General features: G+C 41.4%; 3 protein-coding genes across 9 annotated transcripts; 2 read left to right on the top strand and 1 right to left on the bottom strand.

The window, feature by feature from the left end:
- Positions 1-248: 248 nt before the first annotated feature.
- On the top strand, positions 249-4,152 carry ift20 (intraflagellar transport 20 homolog (Chlamydomonas)). Of its 3 annotated transcripts, none has more exons than XM_041995519.1 (5): positions 249-349; positions 1,036-1,179; positions 1,267-1,352; positions 3,273-3,376; positions 3,450-4,152. In XM_041995519.1, the coding sequence occupies exons 2-5, from the start codon at positions 1,053-1,055 to the stop codon at positions 3,529-3,531; spliced, it is 399 nt and encodes a 132-aa protein (XP_041851453.1). In that variant the 5' UTR covers positions 249-349; positions 1,036-1,052; the 3' UTR covers positions 3,532-4,152. The 3 variants fall into 3 exon arrangements, with proteins under 3 accessions (XP_041851453.1, XP_041851454.1, XP_041851455.1); XM_041995520.1 differs by having other exon boundaries at positions 264-349; positions 1,042-1,179; XM_041995521.1 differs by lacking the exon at positions 249-349 and adding an exon at positions 370-438 and having other exon boundaries at positions 1,042-1,179.
- lyrm9 (LYR motif containing 9) lies at positions 3,563-5,417 on the bottom strand. Of its 5 annotated transcripts, XR_006011651.1 has the most exons (5): positions 5,120-5,417; positions 4,866-5,014; positions 4,481-4,573; positions 4,299-4,411; positions 3,563-3,695 (listed from the first exon to the last, which is right to left on the bottom strand). XR_006011651.1 is itself a non-coding variant. In XM_041995522.1 (4 exons), exons 2-4 carry the CDS (start codon positions 4,989-4,991, stop codon positions 4,394-4,396), a joined length of 237 nt encoding a protein of 78 aa, XP_041851456.1. In that variant the 5' UTR covers positions 4,992-5,014; positions 5,120-5,417; the 3' UTR covers positions 4,219-4,393. The 5 variants fall into 5 exon arrangements, 4 of the variants coding, with proteins under 4 accessions (XP_041851456.1, XP_041851457.1, XP_041851459.1 ...); XM_041995522.1 differs by lacking the exon at positions 3,563-3,695 and having other exon boundaries at positions 4,219-4,411; XM_041995523.1 differs by lacking the exon at positions 3,563-3,695 and having other exon boundaries at positions 4,219-4,411; positions 5,289-5,417.
- Positions 5,418-10,850: 5,433 nt separating this feature from the next.
- Positions 10,851-16,583, top strand: il4i1 (interleukin 4 induced 1). The gene is given in 8 exon segments (XM_041995115.1): positions 10,851-10,929; positions 11,041-11,255; positions 11,352-11,464; positions 13,651-13,852; positions 13,920-13,988; positions 14,068-14,082; positions 14,085-14,206; positions 15,798-16,583. Coding segments are annotated over 8 exon segments (1,524 nt in total). The 5' UTR covers positions 10,851-10,910; the 3' UTR covers positions 16,567-16,583.
- Positions 16,584-19,054: the final 2,471 nt, after the last annotated feature.

Genomic DNA, 19,054 nt, shown 5'->3' with positions numbered 1-19,054 from the left:
AATTAAGAAAAATAGTGCAACAAAACATCCCCGTTTAAATTAAATAAAATAACCACGAATTAAACAAAGGCATGGCAAAGGTGCAGGGATAAATGACATAATATCAGAATTAAAATTTAATCCGTCGTGATATGTAACTGTTTTGTTCTTTGTATTTTGTTCTTAGTGTCATTAATTATTTTATTTTAATAAATTTTTATACGTCATCTGGGACACGCGCTGGCTCGCGAGCAGCAGTGTTTGGTTTCCTTGACAGCGGGGAGAGGCGGAGCTTCAACCGCTACTTTACTTATCGTGCCACATCAACACAACAGAGCCGGCGCGTTCACAGTGATTGCAGTACAAACAGGTAAAAATCTTTCCATTCATGTTCCTCAACGTGGCAGCTACAAGTTAATGTAGCTATACAAGCACAGGAACGTAAGCAGGCATGAACAGGTCAGTGTGTTCCCTTCGGTTAGTTTTACGAGCAGGCTAGCATAATGCAGCTAACTAGCTAAGTTAATTCAAAGGGCTAACTATTTGAGCAAGCTAGCAAAAACAAGACAGGAATAATACCCGAGGTTGCCTCGTAAGGAAGAATTTCCATACATGAAATCACTAGAGGCATTTTAACAGACTCCGTTTAAGATTAAGGGTAAAGTTCATATCAGTTGTGCAAAGTTTGATACATTAGCTGAAGCAGATAATGTAGTTAGGAAACCCTGTAGTGAACAAACTGTGTGGAAACTTAGCGGCTATGATCATGGCCGAATACTCGGTACATATGGTCAGACAATGACTGTTGGTAACAGTCGTTACGTTTACATGTCTGGTTATACTAAAGAAGAGGTACTAATTTAAGTGGAAGATGTAGATGTGTGCTGTCTGTGTGAGAACTTTATGACAGGACACCTGTCAGGTTATCAGGTGAACATGCCTGTTCCAGTACAGGTTGATCTGCCATCGTTTATCTTTTAGATACACCAGATCGTCACGTTTATCAGCTTTTTTCTCCCGCATGTAATTTCTGCCTCACTCTTTGTGTGTGGTTTGTGACAGGCCCAGCGGCCATGGCTAAAGACCCATTAGCTGAGGCAGGTTTCTATTTTGATGAGCTCAACAAACTGCGGGTTCTGGATCCTGATGTCAGCCAGAAGACATCCGAGCTGAAGGAGGAGTGCAAAGAATTTGTGGACAGTAAGCAAACAGTATCTTTAAGTCCACGTAGCCTCCCTCCAAACATCTGCAAATTCTACATGATGTACAAATCTGTTTATTTTGCAGAGATTGGCCAGTTTCAGAAGATTGTAGGTGGTCTGATCGAGCTGGTGGATGAATTGGCAAAAGAAGCAGAGACAGAAAAGATGAAGGTACATTTACCATGACTTACCACAAAAATAAAACTCTAGAGGTTGCACAACAGATCCATGGGTCATCTTTATTTAAAGTAAATTGCATCAGGACAAAAACAAGCAGAAAAAAATTCATAATCTTGTCAAATTCAAGGTGAAAGCTCCCAAACCATTGCTCCTATTCTCACCCTTTATGAATAAATTATTCAGCCTGTATTTAGTCTGTATGTCAGTACAAATACTGTCTCTTTCAAACCTCAGTCCAGCAGCTGTAAAAAAAAAACTAAACTGGGTTTTTTCTGTAGGATCAAATCCTGTCTTTCGCTCAGTGCCAGCAATAGTCGGTGTCCCTTTTATGTCTCAACTCTGTTATAGTGATGTTGTACATATGGATGCATTTTTGAAGTGCTTCCATGCTTTGGATACTGTCTACTATGGTGTACAAAGGTTCAAAATCAGCTTTGTTCACCAAGTATGAAACAAGGAATTTTTTCCAGCAGATGTCACTCTAGTGTAAGTATTAGGATTATTAGGTAATAGATTAAACAGACTCTTATTAGTGGTGTCTACTGTATACAAAGCAATATATACAGATACAAATTACAACTACAAATATCAAATCAATATACGCTGTATGCAATAGAGGCGCGGTAGAACATGAAGTCTGGTCTGGTCCTGCTTGGTGGTGATGGAGGAGCACTGGACAGACTTGGTGACTGCTGGACAGACCTGCAGCAGCAGCTCGACAGCAGTCTGTGGTTCCTCCAGAGCAGGAAGTACATTCGCTGCTGAGCCTTCTGGAGGATCTTTTCCTCCCACTTCAGATCCTGAGATGATCAGGCCCAGGAATCTGAAACTCTCTTCAACGGACACGGTGTTACTGGGGACTGTGAGGGGGGCAGAGCAGGGGGGTGTCTCCTGAAGTCCACAATCATCTCTACTGCCTTGAGCAGGTTCAGCTTCAGACTGTTCACCAAAATCTTAAACCCCTCACACATCACTGCATACTGCACACACCGGTTGGAGAGTTTTCTATGTCCTGTCATACACTCAAATATGAAATGTTCTTATTTATTAATCTGTTCTTGGTCTTCTCCCAAATTATCTTAATCTTTCCAGCATATCCATCAACAAAAAGTACTGAAACTTCTGGTCTTCATTCCAGTGATCTACTCCTGTTATCTGTCCTCAGTGCCCTAACTGAACTTAGTAATAAAGCATTTAATTATGCTGCCCTCACCGCTGTGAAGACTCTGCTAAATCAGCTGAAACTGAAGGAACTGCTCTTCTTAACCTCTTCCCGATCAGGATCTCTGCCACCCCGTACAGTCCAGAAGATGTTTGCAGACAGCAGCAATGCTAGCATGTAGCATAGCAACATGACGGGAGAAACTCAGCTAAAAGACTCCACCAAACCAAACACAGTTCAGACCTCAAATTATGTGAATGTAAGAAACCACGAGAGCAGCTCTGTCCACTTTACAGCTTCTGCTAGTTTAACAAATATCCTGATTCTGGCACGTCGGCAGTGATCTCTCCCCTCAGAGAGAAGGTTAAACATACAGCCGGGTAGCTGGAAGAGAAACGTCATCGTTTCAGATGGAAGGCAGAAAAATAGGCCTCATCAAGAAGAGGTTGAATGAATTCAAACCAGCTTTAAATAAATCAGAAGCCGAAATGTTGGCTTGTAATAGTTGTTCAACCAGTTCCGTCTCTATTTAGCCTTTTACAACAGTGGTGTTAGAGGTCTCTGTGTTTTAAACGTGTGGTATTACTTGTCCCCTTTCATGTCTACATGTATATTATTTGATTCTAGTATCTTGGGACTGAGTTGGCTGAGACAGTCATGGAAAAGAGACTTAATTATCAAGAGTTTTAATTTTTGGTTGATAAAAGTTTAATGAATGAGAGTAAAAATCCTGTGCTACACTTCTTTAGGCAATTGGAGCCCGGAATCTACTGAAGTCGGTAGAAAAACAAAGAGAAGCCCAGCAGCAGCAGCTTCAGGCCCTCATAGCCGAGAAGAAGATGCAGCTGGAGAGGTACGAGGAACACGAAGCCCTCTGCTGAGTCCGGCGTTATTCCCCGCTGTGATGTAAACTCTGCTTGTTTCAGATATCGCATCGAGTACGAAGCCCTGTCCAAAGTGGAGTCAGAGCAAAACGAGTTCATCGACCAGTTCATTCTGCAGAAGTGAGGAGCCGACAGCGACGCTTCTTTCCAGAGTGCCTGTACTGGGCGACTCCCGCTGTAGAGTCGCTCCTGCTGCAGCTTCTTCTCCCAAGTAATTCCAAGCTCCGGCGTCATCAGAAAACATCCTCCCGCTGCAGCTGGGAGGATTTACCGTGTCGAGAGGAAAGCCTGAAAGCATTCGGAAACCTCACGTTTACACCAAATGCTTCAGCAACATGAGAGCAACTTTAAAGAAGATGGAGCTATTTATATAAAGGAAGATTATTTATACTATTTATACTGAATAATTGGTCTGTATATCTAGTTTTGTTACTTTTCTATCAGCTGGAATTAAAACTGCATGTGCATGAAGTTGTAAATAAGTTTGAGCTGAAAAAGAAGTCATGTTGTGTTCATTCCATCCTTCTGGTGCAGCCAGTCTGGACACGACAGAAGAAACATTTTCCTCTTTTCCCGTTTATCTTCTGTTGTCTTCAGATTTATTCATTTATAAAAGACACAGCTGTTTATACTTGAATACTGTTTTTATCATAAATATGTTTTTCCTATGAAGAGGTTGGTAGATGAGCACATGTCAAACATTGTGCTTTCAAGTATTGTTTTAATAAAGATGACTTAATGTCCATCAGCTTCATTGTCCTGGATCCATCACCTCCCACTTTACCTTGTTTGGAGCAACGAGACAGCCAGCTCATGACAGAATTAATTTAATAAAAATGTAAAAGTATTTACACTTGCAGTAAGAGGCCATCTTCTACAACAGTCTATTACCTGAAAGGTTTTCTTTTCACATCTTCAAAACAATGAGGAGCAAATAATGTGAAGACCCTGGGATGTTAGGAACCGCCTCAGACTCCCTCCTCAGCTCACTTCTTCTTGGTATACTGTGAATTAGTAAAAACGATTTGTAAAGAACCCACAAGGCCAACCCATCATTTCTCTGTAATCCTTACCTTCTCTAGAATCCAGTCTGCATCTGTGACAGCTCTCTGTATTATCATCTGGATCCTCTCTGGATCATCTTCATCCGCGTGGCTGTTGTAACCCTGGAAACAAAAAGCAAAGACCAGGATGAGAGGACGTCTTGCAGTCTGTACTTCATTGTTGCAGACTAAGAACCCCTCAAGGTGTGAAGACTGCACATGAGCGATGGCACTTTGGAAGACAGGAGTGTGATCTGTGGACACAAACACTCATTACTACACTGCATCCATAGTCTGTGCAATGCAGTGCTATTTCACCATCACCAACAATTTCATCTTGGAGGTTTAGAAATGGTTCGTCCTTTTAAAAAAGCTCCAGAAACCCTGGTGTCCAGTTAACCCGCGATGCGCTGACCTGTCGTATGGCGTGTCGGTAGTGCTGCTGCATCGCTGGGGACGGCAGCTGCCTGCAGCATCTGAGGAGGAATCGATAAAGCTGCAGCGGCGTCTGGATCAGCTCAGCTCCAACTAAAGGCGGCATCCCCTCCTGCTTTGCTTCAAGTGCTGCAGGTAAAAATTAAATGCTGGTTGGAAGCAACATTTCAACCTTATGAAACAACCATGTAAGGACTGAGTCGGACTTGAGCCGAGAGGGAGAAAAGTACAGGCCTTAAAGAATCAGGTCATAGAACGAAACCTGTTTGAGCCTCTCAGGTGTTTTTAGTTTGTCACAAGTTGGACCCAATCAAAGATTTGGGAAAGCATGTTGTATTTACAAGCTAGCTAAAATAAAGAAGTTGGCTAATGTGTAAACATGTTTCTAAAAGCATAACGTTACCAGCAGCAAACACTGAAATAAATCTGTAGATGTAGACGGGAGGTGGTCAGCAGGTAAAAATCCTCCTCGGAGTTCCACTAATTACTTAAAATGACCCTCCTGTGCCCTCCCCACCGGATACACGCAGTCCGTCCTCTTCTTCTACGTTTAAAACCACGGTGAATTAAGACGGCGCTGCCCCCTGCTGGACAAAACGTTGAACAAGTTGGCCTTAAATCAGACTTAAGTCTTTTTATTCAGGTTTATTGTTGACCTCAGTTTAATGCTCACTAGCCCAGTTTTCAACCTTTATTCATCAACCCTCCCCTTTCCAAATACAAAATATTTATAATTATTTTATTCTTTATACAAATCAAAAATATAAATAACATTTTAATATTTTTTAGTACTTTTTAACACTTTTACCAGATCTTTTATACTCATTCATTTGTTTGTTTGTTCGTTCTTTCATTTTTGTCCAAATAAGGGTTGCAGGGAAGCTGTAGCCTATCCCTGCAATTATGGACTCTATTTTTGAGTTAGAAGCTCTAATAGCAAAATTATCTTTATGTCCCCATAGTAAAAGATCCTTTAAAAATTCCTGGATACAGATGGTGATCCAGATCATCCCCAAAATATAATCACTTGTTACTTATTTCCTTTGTGAGATTGCATCGCACTGGATCGGACCACATTGCATCGCATCGCATCGCCTTGCATCTCATCGCACCGCATCACACCGCAGCGCACTGCACTGCATCGCACCGCATTGCATCTCATCACACCGCATCACACCGCAGCCCACTGCCCTGCATCACACCGCAGCGCATCGCAGTGCATCACACCGCAGCGCACTGCACTGCATCGCATCATATGCAGCCCACTGCCCTGCATCGCACCGCATTGCATCACATGCAGCCAACTGCCCTGCATTGCACCGCATTGCATCACATGCAGCCAACTGCACTGCATCGCACCGCACTGCATTACATCGCATCGCATCACACTGCATCGCATCGCTTTGCATGCAGCCCGCTGCACTGTATCGCACCGCACCGCATCGCATCACATGCAGCCCACTGCCCTGCATCGCACCACATTGCATCACATTGCATTACATCGCATCACACCACAGCGCATCGCAGTGCATCACACCCCAGCGCACCACACTGCATCGCATCATATGCAGCCCACTGCCCTGCATCGCACCCCATTGCATCACATGCAGCCCACTGCCCTGCATCGCACCGCATTGCATCACATGCAGCCAACTGCACTGCATCGCACTGCACTGCATTACATCGCATCGCACTGCATCGCATTGCATGCAGCCCGCTGCACTGCATCGCACTGCATCGCACTGCATCGCACCGCACCACACCGCATCACATCGCATCGCACCACACTGCATCGCATCACATGCAGCCCACTGCCCTGCATCGCACCACATTGCATCGCATTGCATTACATCACACTACATCGCATCACACTGCATCACATTGCATGGCATCGCATTGCACCGCAGCACACGACATCATACCACATATGTAAAATCTTAGATTGAAAGAAGGTGGGTTTATTTTTTATGATTTGTTTGTTTGACTAGTCCTGTGGGTGTTGATCCAACACATCTGAATAATGTGTGACCAGATCATATGAATCTCATTCCTCTGCAGTAATAAGTTGTTGTTTAATGGTTTAATGAACTTATTAGCATACTAATATCTCACGGCCATGCAATAACATTTTTTTATCAGTGCTAACAGATGAGCTCCTTATGTTTGGCATCACATAGAGAAATGTACCTTGTACAACTATTATAACTATATAAATATTTCTGGTCCTATATGGTGTTCCAAAGTCAAGCACTTAATTTAAAAAGTTGTAGGAAACTACTACAAACTACTACGTACTGCTTTTTTTTCCCCAAAAAGGTTTTAATTAATGTTCCATATTAACTTTTTTAACTTAACTTTATCTTTTTCTTCTTGCCTTCTTCTTTCCCCAAACTGGTTTCCTACATCAAGCATTGAGCTGATTTTAAGCTAAGCTTCTGGTTTCTCAGGGTGTTGGGAGAGCTCAACCTTACACATTCTGTGTTAATGTGGCTGATTTAACTCCTAAAATCTCATCAGGTTAGCAGCCATGCTTTCCCATAGATGTAAAATGTGAACTAAAGCCTGACCCATGACCTCAGGTAGCTTTTTAGTTTTCGAGACTTTCTTTAAATCACAAGACAAAGCTTTCTGATTCTTTACTGCTGAAGTATTCAGCCTTTCAGTTTCTTAACAGCATCATTTTGGAAAATGACAGTAATCCTTTCCCCCATCATGCCTTTTCTTTTATTTGTCGAAAATAAAATCTATCTGTGCTGGACATGAGCAGAGGCAGGTGAGTCTACTGATCACACACTCTTACAAGTAAATAAATTTACCTCTGAAACTATTTTCTTAATAAAAAGAAAAAAAAAAGAAGAAGAAAGTGTAAAGTGTCCATTTTTCCATTTTTTCTTGACACAGTTCTTCTTGTGTCCTCAGGCTGTGTGTCAGGATCTCAGATATTCCTTTTACATTTCGTAGCCACTCTTTAGTGGTAGGCGGTTCCCATCTGGACCATTTTATAGTAATAGCCTTTTTACAGGCTGCTAATAATATTTTAATAAATATCTATCATTTTTATCAACATTATTCCCCATTCATTCAAAGTACATCACCAGACATGTTTTAGGAATTGCACAGCCTAATATCTGGACAATTACTGAACGTTTATCATCCCAAAATGGCACAAGTTTAGAGCGTAACCAGAAGACATGCGCATGATTTACATTAACATGTCCACATTCTCTCCAGCAGGGTTGGACTTTGTTGTGATTTTAGGTGGTATAATTTGTTCAATATTTTTCCATTTTGAAACTAATTTTACATCGCCCCAGTTTAATACAGGAGTTAGTTGAGAGGCATGGTAGTATCTTTGAAGCCATTCCTCCCTTTTGTCTTTCAGCTTGTAGTTTTTCTAATTTTATTCTCGGTTAGTGACCATCCCATATGAATCTTGAAAAAAGTCTGTGCCCTGCTTGGAGCTACTTTTCTGGTATTTCCACAGTAAACCGTAAAGGAGACGAGGCAGGACGTTCATCATTCAGTCTCACTTCTGGAAGTCAGGTCCATCTTCCAACGTGGCTCCTGATGTCCTGGTTCGCCTTGGCATCATTTACATCATTTATCAAGGGTTTTTGTTAATGTGATTCCTGGAGAGGACATATTGTCAGAGCTCCAACTGAAGTTGTGTCTTCTCCTCATAGTTTCTGATGGCAAATAGTTTTATTTTAGCCAAATATAATTTGTACCCCGAGTAAAACCCGTACACCTCCAGTTTATGAATTAAACTGGGGAGACTTCTGGGTCTGGTACATAACATATTACGTCGTACCACATGACAATCATCCCCCGTCTGTATTCCCTTGATTTCTTCTCTTTGTGGGGTAAATTGTGCTGATGGTTAGAGCAGAATTGGAGACTACATCCTTGACGAGTTGGACGTTTGAGTCGTATGGTTTCAGTGAAATGACCACTGACTTTGATTCGGGCCACAGGTGGCTGGTAAAGTGTCCTGACACACTGCTCTGCTTTAGCATTGAATCCAGATTTGTTTAGACCTTCATACAGAAACGAGCAGCTAACACTATCAAACGCTTTCTCTGCATCTACACCCACTAATTCTGCTCTGATTCTTTAATGTCATCTATAATATGCAGACTCCTAATTTTATCCTTGGTTTGGCGACCCTATAAATCCTGTTTGAACAAATTGTTCATATCTTAGATCTTATAATCTACGCTGAGCGCAGATATCGGCCTTAAATCTGCACATTTTTCCTCGTTTTGGGAATGACTGTTATAATGGCTTCTCTCCAGGAGGGGGAAGAATTTCTTGCTGTAATGTTTGATTAAATGATGCTGAAGTGATTTATACCGTTCTGATGGCAGTCCATCACTCCCAGGTGTCTTGTTTGTTTTGAGTCTACCAATCGTTTTCTCTATTTCATTTCTTGTTATAGGAGCTGTTAGCAGATCATTTGTTTGGAGGGAAGAAGGTGTACGAAGGTTGATCTGTACACACTGGTTGGCTGTAAAGTTGTTCGCAGTAATTTCTGACTAATTGCTCTATTTCTTTTGGTCCATACATGAATTGATGTTTTGTCGTCTTGAATTTAAAAACCGTTCTTTTTTCGTAAGCTTCCTAGCCGGTAATCTGCTATTATTTCATAATAAGATTGTTTAAGAAATTTAGTTTTCTTTTCTAAAGTTAATCATTTTTCAGTTCCATCTCTTTTTTCTTTTATTTTTGGTAATAGAATCAGATTTTAAAGTATTTTTATGTTCCTCTTCCAGTTCACCTGGTTTTCTTTTTTCTTTCTCTTTTGAGTGCTACCCTCTTGGTAATCAGCTTCCCCCTTTAACCGCTTTTAAGTCACAAACTCCTCATTATCATTTTCCTCCATGTATTCTATTATATCACTTTTAATTTCTTCCTTGATTATTTTATTATTTAGAAGACCCAAATTAAGTCTCCATAAAGTATGACGTATTCTGGGGTTAAGGTTTAATTTCAGTGTTTCTTCAGTTTTACATTCTTGCACCCTGTAGAAGTCTCTTCTTCAAGGGTATTTGTTCATTAAAATAATGAGATCACCACATCAAATCTATATACCTTCTTATTCTTCTACTATTTTGTTGGTAAGATTTCTAAAACATTGTTTGCTACTATTGTGAGGAGCATAAAGCATCATCCTCGAAGCCTTTTACAATAAGATATCTCCTCATTCAAATTTCACTGTTATGTACAAGTATTGTTTTTTTTAGAAAACGTTTTCCTAAGTGTCTCTAATGTTTTTGTATTTTGTTTTGCTTCAAAGAGAAAAGTTAATAAAAACGAAGTTAGAAAAACACTGACTGGTAGTAGAAGTTGACTGCATGCTCATTTAGATGAAACTCGGTTTGGATGCAGCTTTAAGTTTGATGGACGTCAGCAAATGAGCTCTTTCAGGTCCGATACTGAGATGAGTGAAGATGGAGAACATGAGGTATGCTGATGACTAGTTTAACCTCACTAATCTGATTTGTTCAGTCTGGTTGATTCTCAAGCTGGTGTGGGAAAATATTTCTGGAAGACGTGCGAGAGCCACACCAGCCATCGCTGAAATGACCTCAGTGTGGCACACAAGACTCCTCCGGGTTTTCCAGCAAACCTTGGTGTGTGCAGTCACAGCTTTGATAGCTCAGCCTCGGTGGGACCCGGGGTCATTTCTCCTCAGCTATGCGTGGGTCTGTGACAACATACAACACATTTCCTGAGACCAAGGTGAGTGGGAGAAAAATGACCATTCAGTCTCCTCTTATTTTAGATTTATTAACTGTTTTAGTCTAGTTTTTGTACCAAATGTTGTGTTTGTGTGTGTTTTTGTGTATGTAAGTAGATTTAGTTAGAAGGAATCTATTTAACTTCTGTTTGTTCGTCGTTATCCTGCTTGAGCTTCTCAGTAAACCTTGTCTGTTAGGTTTCCTTTTCCCCTCCTAGTGTCAGTCTCTGCAGCAGAGGGAAGAGGTCCAGACTGTGGGGGTCTCTCCTCAGGATAATTCCTCATATGGCACTTTTTAAAGTTGGTAGGTTTTAAATGAATGAATCTGACATGTAAAAGATTAGTATTTTTTGAACGGCCTTCTTCCTGCATTTGGCTGCTGGTGCTTTGACTTGATATTTTCTGCATCCGTCAGCTCCGCTGGTTCTGGTGGGAGTTGTGGTTTTCACTGTAAGCGGGATAACTGGAGACCCTCTCTACAAATGCCTCCAAGACGCCGACTACGGCGAGCTCCTCGACATCGTGGCTAAAGGTCTACCTCCTGCAAAGACCCCCCGGCATGTAGCGATCATAGGCGGGGGCATGGCTGGACTGACTGCTGCCAAGGTTTTAGAAGATGCTGGACACAAGGTTGATATGATCAGTGAGGAAATAACTTTTACTTTGACAGGACGACCTGGATGCTGGAGACAAAGTGTGATAATTATGTGTTTCTTTGGATAAAAGGTGACCATAATAGAAGCCAGTAACCGAATCGGAGGACGGGTGGAGACCTTCAGGAACAGACGGGAGGGCTGGTACATAGAAGTGGGAGCCATGAGGATCCCAAGCTTTCATAAGTGAGTATTGAAAGAGCTTGTCCAATACGACAGTGATATGTGCACAGAGATGAGCCACGTCAAAGGTCAGCGTCCTTTCCTGACACCTGTAACACCTGAACACACCACTCTCAGCAGCCTGGGAGAAAAACTCACTCAATGGAAAAATCGAATTGAAGTCTATTTTTTTAAATTGCTGTGTTACTTTGGTGTGTGAAGGCTTGTTTTTACTTTAATATGCATCATTGTTTTTACCATGTAAAGCACTTTGTGTTGCCTTTGGCAGGAAAAGTGTTGTGTAAATAAAATTGATTTGATTTGATTTGAGGAAAAATCTTCCTGTATTTATTTACAGCCTCAGTCTGCTGTGAGTGTCTTTTAGTTTTTATAAACCCAATTCATTTTATTGTGCTTTGAAGAAGATTTTATTTGACTTTTCTTAATTTCACAGTTTCACTAATTATTATTATTATTATTATTATTATTAATAATAATAATAATAATAATAATAATAATAATAATAATAATAATAAATTTAGTTTACAGGCAACACATTTGTATAATAATTAAAAACACAATACCACAAGACAGACGTGGTATCAGGTCATGTAAAAAGTGGATGAATGAAGGCATTTGTAGTTTTAGGAGAAAATGCTGGAAAGTGGAGCGTCTGTGGAAATCCACTAAATCAGAGGTGCACAGACTCTGCCGTAAAGACGTGATGCAGCAGCTAAATGAACTGATAAAACCAGCTCGCTCAGTCTTTTCCTCTAATCTTGTTTCTTGTAATAAGAAAAACCTGAAAGGCTTGTTTGGCACCAGTGAAGACCTTGTTGCACCCTCAGCTCCTCGTGAGCCTGTACACGCTCAGGAGGACTGGAATAACTTCATGAATTTTCCATGAACAACGTACAAGACATTAGGGCAGTGTTAATCTTCCCTTTGTAAATGTTTGTTCGACTGGCTTCACCTGTACTCCTGCCAGCCTACAGGATGTGCTAGCCTTAGTGGGGAAAGATGAAACCGTCTCCCAGTCCTGCTGACATTGTTCCAGCATCGCTGTTTATAAAAACTTTTGATGTTGTCGGCCCCTGTTTAGTAAAACTGATTAATCTCTCGCTTAAATCTGGCTCAGTTCCCAGACTTAAGATTTTTAATATGAGTTGACTCTTCCTGGCCTGGTCTGGTCTGGTCTGATCTGGGCTGGCCTGGTCTGATCTGGTCTGGCCTGGTCTGATCTGATCTGGTTTGGCCTGGTCTAATCTGATCTGATCTGGCCTGGTCTGGTCTGATCTGGGCTGGCCTGGTCTGGTCTGGTCTGGTCTGATCTGGCCTGGTCTGATCTGGGCTGGCCTGGTCTGATCTGGTCTGGCCTGGTCTGATCTGATCTGGTCTGGCCTGGTCTAATCTGATCTGATCTGGCCTGGTCTGGTCTGATCTGGGCTGGCCTGGTCTGGTCTGGTCTGGTCTGATCTGGGCTGGCCTGGTCTGATCTGGTCTGGTCTGGTCTGATCTGGTCTGGTTTCTTGTTTAAATCTGGCTCAGTCCCCAGATACTTTAGACATCCTCAAAAGGCCCAGTCTTGACCCCTTAGAGCCCAAAAATCATTAAAATAAATAAATAGAAATAAAAAACTTCAGATAATGCCCAGGATCATTGGTAAAAAAAAACAAAAAAAGAAAAACAAAAGAAAAAAAAAAGGAAAGATGACATCATGTAATCTGAGATGGTTTGAGCCGGATCACGTTGATGTCCTGGGTCTGGTGGTTGGAACTGTAGAAGGTACTGGGTGGAGCTACACGCTCGGCGTGCTTCTAGTTGGTAATAATGTTATCATGCAACCATTTATCTGCCTCTGGTGTTTCCTGATAGAAATGTTGGAGATTTAAAAAATGTAATTATTTTTCTTTTTTCCCAGATTTTGTTCTCAGTTTTTCACCGTTATGACCCCATATGACCCTCTAAACGGAAACCATGTCGTACATGAGAGTTTGGGGTCGGCCAGGATAGGATTTGTTTTTCTGATATTTGTTTTATTGTTTTTTTTTATTCTAAAACACTCAGTTTTGTATAAAAAGTGCCATATAAATAAAGTTTGATTGCCTGGGAAAGAAATGAAGAGAATAGCCTCCATCCTTCATCACCAGTATTACCTGAGAGGGAAAAAAGCATAATGATGTATTTAATACAGAACGGTTGTTTTGCAGGATTCTGCTCTCTTTTATCTCCAAATTGCAAATTTCCCTGAATCGATTCATCCAAGATGACATCAACACCTACTATTTGGTAAATGGAGTTCTACTTAAAACCTTTACGGTGGAAAATGACCCCAGTGTGCTGAACTACAGCCTGAATGACAGCGAGAGGGGGATGTCCGCCGCCCAGCTCTTCAGCCAGACACTCTGGAAGGTCTGTATGACTTTTATATATTCAACATGTCTGCTTTTTAATTCTAAGTATTCTCCTGTGTGCTCAGGTGAGAGAGGACCTTAAGGCAGCTGGCTGCAGAGCCATGTTGGATAAATATGACTCCTACACAGTGAAGGTAAACATTTTATTACCATAGTGCTGGAAGAACAGAGAATCTGTGACCTGCGTAAACCCTGATTTTACCACACTGGCAGGAATATTTGGTGAAAGGAGGGGCAACCTGAGTCGTGGCGCTCTGAGGATGATCGGGGACATCCTGAATGAAAACAGCCTCTTCTACACTTCGCTGCTAGAGATGCTGTACATCCAGTCTGACATCAGTGATGACACAGAGTAAGCTGGACTTTCATGCTGTGCTATGATGTGGTGGGATGTCAGGAGACGAGGAACAACGCGACCTGCAAACCAGGCAGGCAGGAATAGTTTGAGGGTCATTTGTTTTTGGCAAAATACACAACCAGGAGCTTATGTATGGAGAGAAAATAGACTCTATATTATGTATGATCCACAATTTTAAAACTATACAAACCATTTTTTTGCATATTTGCGTGCTGTGATGGATGCAGGATTCTAGCTGCTCTACAGTCCTGGACCTTGGTTGTTGGATTTCTGCTTCCATGATGCTCCAGATGTTGTGTACTGGTGAAAGGTCTGGACTGCAGGCAGGCCAGTTCAGCAGCCGGACTCTTCTCCTGTGAAGCCATGCTGCTGTGATGGATGCAGGATGTGGTTCAGCATCGTCTTGCTGAAATCTGCAAGGTCTTTCCTGAAAGAGACGTTGTCTGGATGGAGCAGATGTTGCTCTAAAACCTCCATGTACTTTTCAGCATTGATGGAGCTTCACAGATGTGGAAGCTGCCCACGCCATAGGCACTAATGCAGCCCCATCCCATCAGAGATGCAGCTTTTCACCTGTCCACTGATAACAAGCTGGATGCTCCCTCTCCTCTTTAGTCTGCAGGACACGCCGTCCATGCTTTCCACAAACTAGTTCACATCTTCATCCAGGTTTCCACTTTGCCTCAGAACATTTTAAATGAGCTTTGGTCCAGAGAAGACGGAAGAAGCTGGTTCTGGATCCTGTTCACATCTGGCTTCTTCTCTGCATGATGGAGCTTTAACCTGCATTTGTGGTTTCAGGGTGAACTGTGTCCACAGACAGTGGTTCTGGAAGTCTTCCTGAGTCCATGCAGTGGTTTCCAGTAGAGAATCATGTCTGCTTTTAATGCAGATCACCAGCATCCAGCCTTGTCCCAACACACAGAGATTCCTTCTGATTCTCTGAATCTTCTGGTGATATTCTACACTGTAGATGGAGGATCTTCAAAGTCTGAGGAACATTTTTCCGAAACTGTTCCACAGTTTTAGATCCAGTTTGTCTCAGATTGGTGAAGCTCTGTCCATCTTTCCATCTGAGAGACTCTGCCTCTGAAATGCTCCTTTTATACCAGTCATGTTACTGACCTGTTGCTAGTTAACCTGGTTAGTTGTCAAATGCTCCTCCAGGTGTTTCTGGTTTGTACCAGGTACTTTTCCAGCCTTTTGTTGCTCCTGTTCCAACTTTTTCCAGACGTGTTGCTGCATCAGATTCACTATCAGCTCATATTTTCATCTCATGGTGAAACGTCTCAGTTTCATCCTGACATGTTGTTTATCTGCTACGGGGAAGAAAATGTGAGCTGAGATTTGAGAATTATGCATTCAGTTTTTGTTTAGATTTTACACAGCGTCCCACCCTTTTTGAATTGGGGTTGTATTACACAGTTTTAACTATACTGAGTCTATTTTCTTTCTTACATATGAACTGTATGAAGTGGATTAATGAGCAAAAACCAGGCAGGACAGAGCTGAACAGCTCAGCCTCGTGGCATGAAAAGTAAAACACTTTTGTAAAGAGATTTTTACTAAATGTTGTTTTTCTCAGGTATTTTGAAGTGACTGACGGCTTCGACCACCTCCCCGGGGCCTTCTACCAGGTCTTAAATGCAACAATCCTCCTCAGCTCCAAGGTGAAGCGTATAAACCAGACAAGTGGAGGTGGTGTGACCGTAACCTACCAGGACTGGCGTGATTCAGGATCCCTGGCTAACCTCACCGCTGACTATGCTCTGGTTACTGCCACAGCCAAGGCCACCCTCTTCATAGATTTCCAGCCGCCTCTGTCTGGGGACAAGATGGAGGCCCTGCGCTCTGTTCATTACACCAGCTCCACCAAGGTGGTGCTCAGCTTCAAGGAGCGCTTCTGGGAGACAGAGGGTATCAGAGGAGGGAAAAGCGTCACCGACCTGCCCTCTCGCTTCATCTACTACCCCAGCCACAGCTTTCCAGGCACGGCTGCAGGGGCCCTGCTGGCATCCTACACCTGCTCCGATGATTCAACCCTCTTCCAGGGGATGAGCCAGGCGGAGCTCATGGCTGTGGTTCTAGAGGACTTGGTGAAAATCCACGGGGAGTACATCAGACCTCTGTGTACAGGAGGACTGGTGAAGAAGTGGGGCTTAGATCCATATAGTCTTGGAGCATTTGCCCTGTTCACGCCATATCAGCAGGGACACTACGCCAGAGAGTTATTCCAGAGTGAGGGGAGGGTACACTTTGCAGGGGAGCACACGGCCACGCCTCACGGCTGGATCGAAACCGCCATGAAGTCTGCACTCAGAGCAGCGAAAGGCATCCACAGCCTTACAGTCTAGCTTCTTTTATTTTTTAACATTGAGTTTACTCTTCCTGGTCTGGTCTGGTCTGGTCTGGTCTGACAACATGGGTCTCAGTGTGTATCTGTTCATAAATGGTTGAAGCTTTCTCTAAAGTACATAACCTAAAAACAAATGATTTTCATTTCTCAGTATTTTCTCTCTGAATAACTGTCAGATGGATTTTTCTAGTTTTGAACCATTTTAAAGATTTTCATGTCTTTTTCTGTGACCTTGATTTTAAATAAGTTGTCATTTAAAGAAGTAAAAGGTCATTTTTAATGTAAAGATTAAATCTTTAAATAAAACTAAGTATTCATAAGAAAACTACACATATTCCTAATTGTTGGATTTAAGTACATTAGTTATTAAAATCACCTGTAAATGTGCAAAAACACTGTACAGACCCCTGAAAGCTCACCATGATTCCACCTGTTCTTCCTGTTCACACAAACACACAACCAGCCAATCACAGAGCAGCATGTAGTCATGGAGACGTGGTGAAGACGACCTGCTGAAGTTCACACTGAGCATCAGAATGAGGAAGAAATAGTTGTTGGTCTGAGTATCTACTGGGATTTCCACACACAACCATCTCCAGGGTTTCCAGAGAATATATATATATATATATAATGATAAATCGAGAAAAGTTTTTGTGATTTATTAACTAAGAACAGATGCCATCTCACAGCTGATGCGGTTCATTGGTACGTTCACCTGGTGTTTGGGCTTTTTTTTATCCTGTGTTTTCTGATATCGCAGCAGTCTCATCAGAGACATGGAACACCAGAGTCTCCACTCCTGTCCCTTCCTTCAAGCATCACACTGCTCCACCAAGATGAAACATTAGAGTCCAATCAGCAAAGTATTCAGCCTGCGGGCTGAAGAGGGCACTCTTCCACAGAAGAGCCCTTTCCTCACCAAACACAGCTAATACAGGGGTCATGTTTTTGGAAGTCAACACGAAAGTATGTTTTTGTTCTACATTCTTTGTTCTTACATATGTTCATGGTTTTGTGTTCAGGGGTGTGCCTTTTGTTTTGTTCTTGACATGTAAAGAGATACAGTATAAAATAAAATGTTTATGTAATGCAGAGTGCTAAGTCAACTAGAGTAGTATCCTATAATGTGAATGGGTTGGGGAATCCCATTAAGAGAAGCAAAATTATGTCTAAATTAAAAAAAAGAAGGAATAGAAGTGGCACTTTTACAGGAAACCCATTAATCACAGTCAGAACATGAAAAGCTCAAGAAATGGAAATTTAACCAGTTTTCATCCTCTTGTACTGGGGCTCAAAAAGGGGTGTAGTAATTCTAATCTCAAACAGGCTTAATTGTGAATGTATTCAAGAGAAAAGGGATAAGGAGGGGAGGTTTGTGATAGTTAAGGGGTATTTGGAGGGTATTTTGACAACTTTTCTTAACGTATATGCTCCTCCAGGTTCGGAGTTGAAATTCTATAAACATATTTTTGAACTGATTGCAGTGGAAGCACAAGGCATTCTGATAATGGCGAGTGATTTAAACATTTGACTTAATCCGTCCTTAGATTCATCAAATCCACACAACTTGCAGCTAAACAAAACAACAAAAATATTAAATTAATTCTAAAGGACTTTGGGCTCCTAGATGTTTGGAGAGATAAACCCAACAAAAAAAAGACTATACATTCTTCTCCCACCCACATCCATCCTATTCTAGATTAGACTATTGTTTTGTGTTTCAGAAGGACTTCAACAGAGTGGTTAACTGTGAGATAGGAGTGATGGACTTGTCGGGTCACACCCCAGTGTACTTAGAAATGGTATTGGGAAATGAAAAGAGAGACACATCTTGGAGACTAAATACGAGTATTTTACATCCCTTGAGAGAGCAAATTAGAGAAGATATAACAAACTATTTAACTGAAAATGATAACGAAGAAGTCTCCCCAACTATTTTATGGGATGTTTTAAAAGCAGTCCTACGAGGGAAGCTAATAGGCTATAGTACCAGATTAAAGAAGAAAAGAAATGAGCAATTGAAGACACTCAAGTCAGAATTACAAACTCTGGAAGATGCACATAAAATTGATACAAACACGAATCTGAAGACTGAAATACAAAAGAAGAAGAATGAAATTAACAACATTTACTCAAGTTAAATAAAGAAGAACCTGGTATTTCTACAGCAAAGATATTAGGACGCAGGAGGCAAATCAGCTAAAATACTGGCCTATAAGCTAAAAAAACAACAATTGGATAATACTATTTACAAAATAAAAGACCCCCAAACAAAAAACATACTCAACAAACTAGAAGGTATTCAACAAGCCTTTTTAACATTCTACAAAGAACTATATACACAATCAAAAACAGATGAAAAAGATATGTTAAATTTTCTAAATGAAATAAACTTACCTAAAGTGAGTGAGAACCAAAATATAAGTCTGATTACTGAAATATCTGAACTTGAAATTAAAAAAACCATTTCAAACTTAAAACCAAAC

This window comes from Melanotaenia boesemani, chromosome 9 (assembly GCF_017639745.1).
Source record: "Melanotaenia boesemani isolate fMelBoe1 chromosome 9, fMelBoe1.pri, whole genome shotgun sequence".
In the NCBI taxonomy this organism is placed as follows: Eukaryota; Metazoa; Chordata; class Actinopteri; order Atheriniformes; family Melanotaeniidae; genus Melanotaenia; species Melanotaenia boesemani.
Note: the sequence above shows the minus strand (reverse complement) of the source record. Positions and strands in the feature narration are given on the sequence as shown.

Coding starts and splice junctions, on each gene's coding strand:
- lyrm9 (XM_041995522.1), bottom strand. CDS start 4,991: ATGCCGCCTTTAGTTGGAGCTGAGCTGATCCAGACGCCGCTGCAGCTT. Junction 4,574..4,865: donor ACCGACACGCCATACGACAG/GTCAGCGCATCG, acceptor TTTTGTTTCCAG/GGTTACAACAGCCACGCGGA.
- ift20 (XM_041995519.1), top strand. CDS start 1,053: ATGGCTAAAGACCCATTAGCTGAGGCAGGTTTCTATTTTGATGAGCTC. Junction 1,180..1,266: donor GTGCAAAGAATTTGTGGACA/GTAAGCAAACAG, acceptor TTTATTTTGCAG/AGATTGGCCAGTTTCAGAAG. Junction 3,377..3,449: donor AAGAAGATGCAGCTGGAGAG/GTACGAGGAACA, acceptor TGCTTGTTTCAG/ATATCGCATCGAGTACGAAG.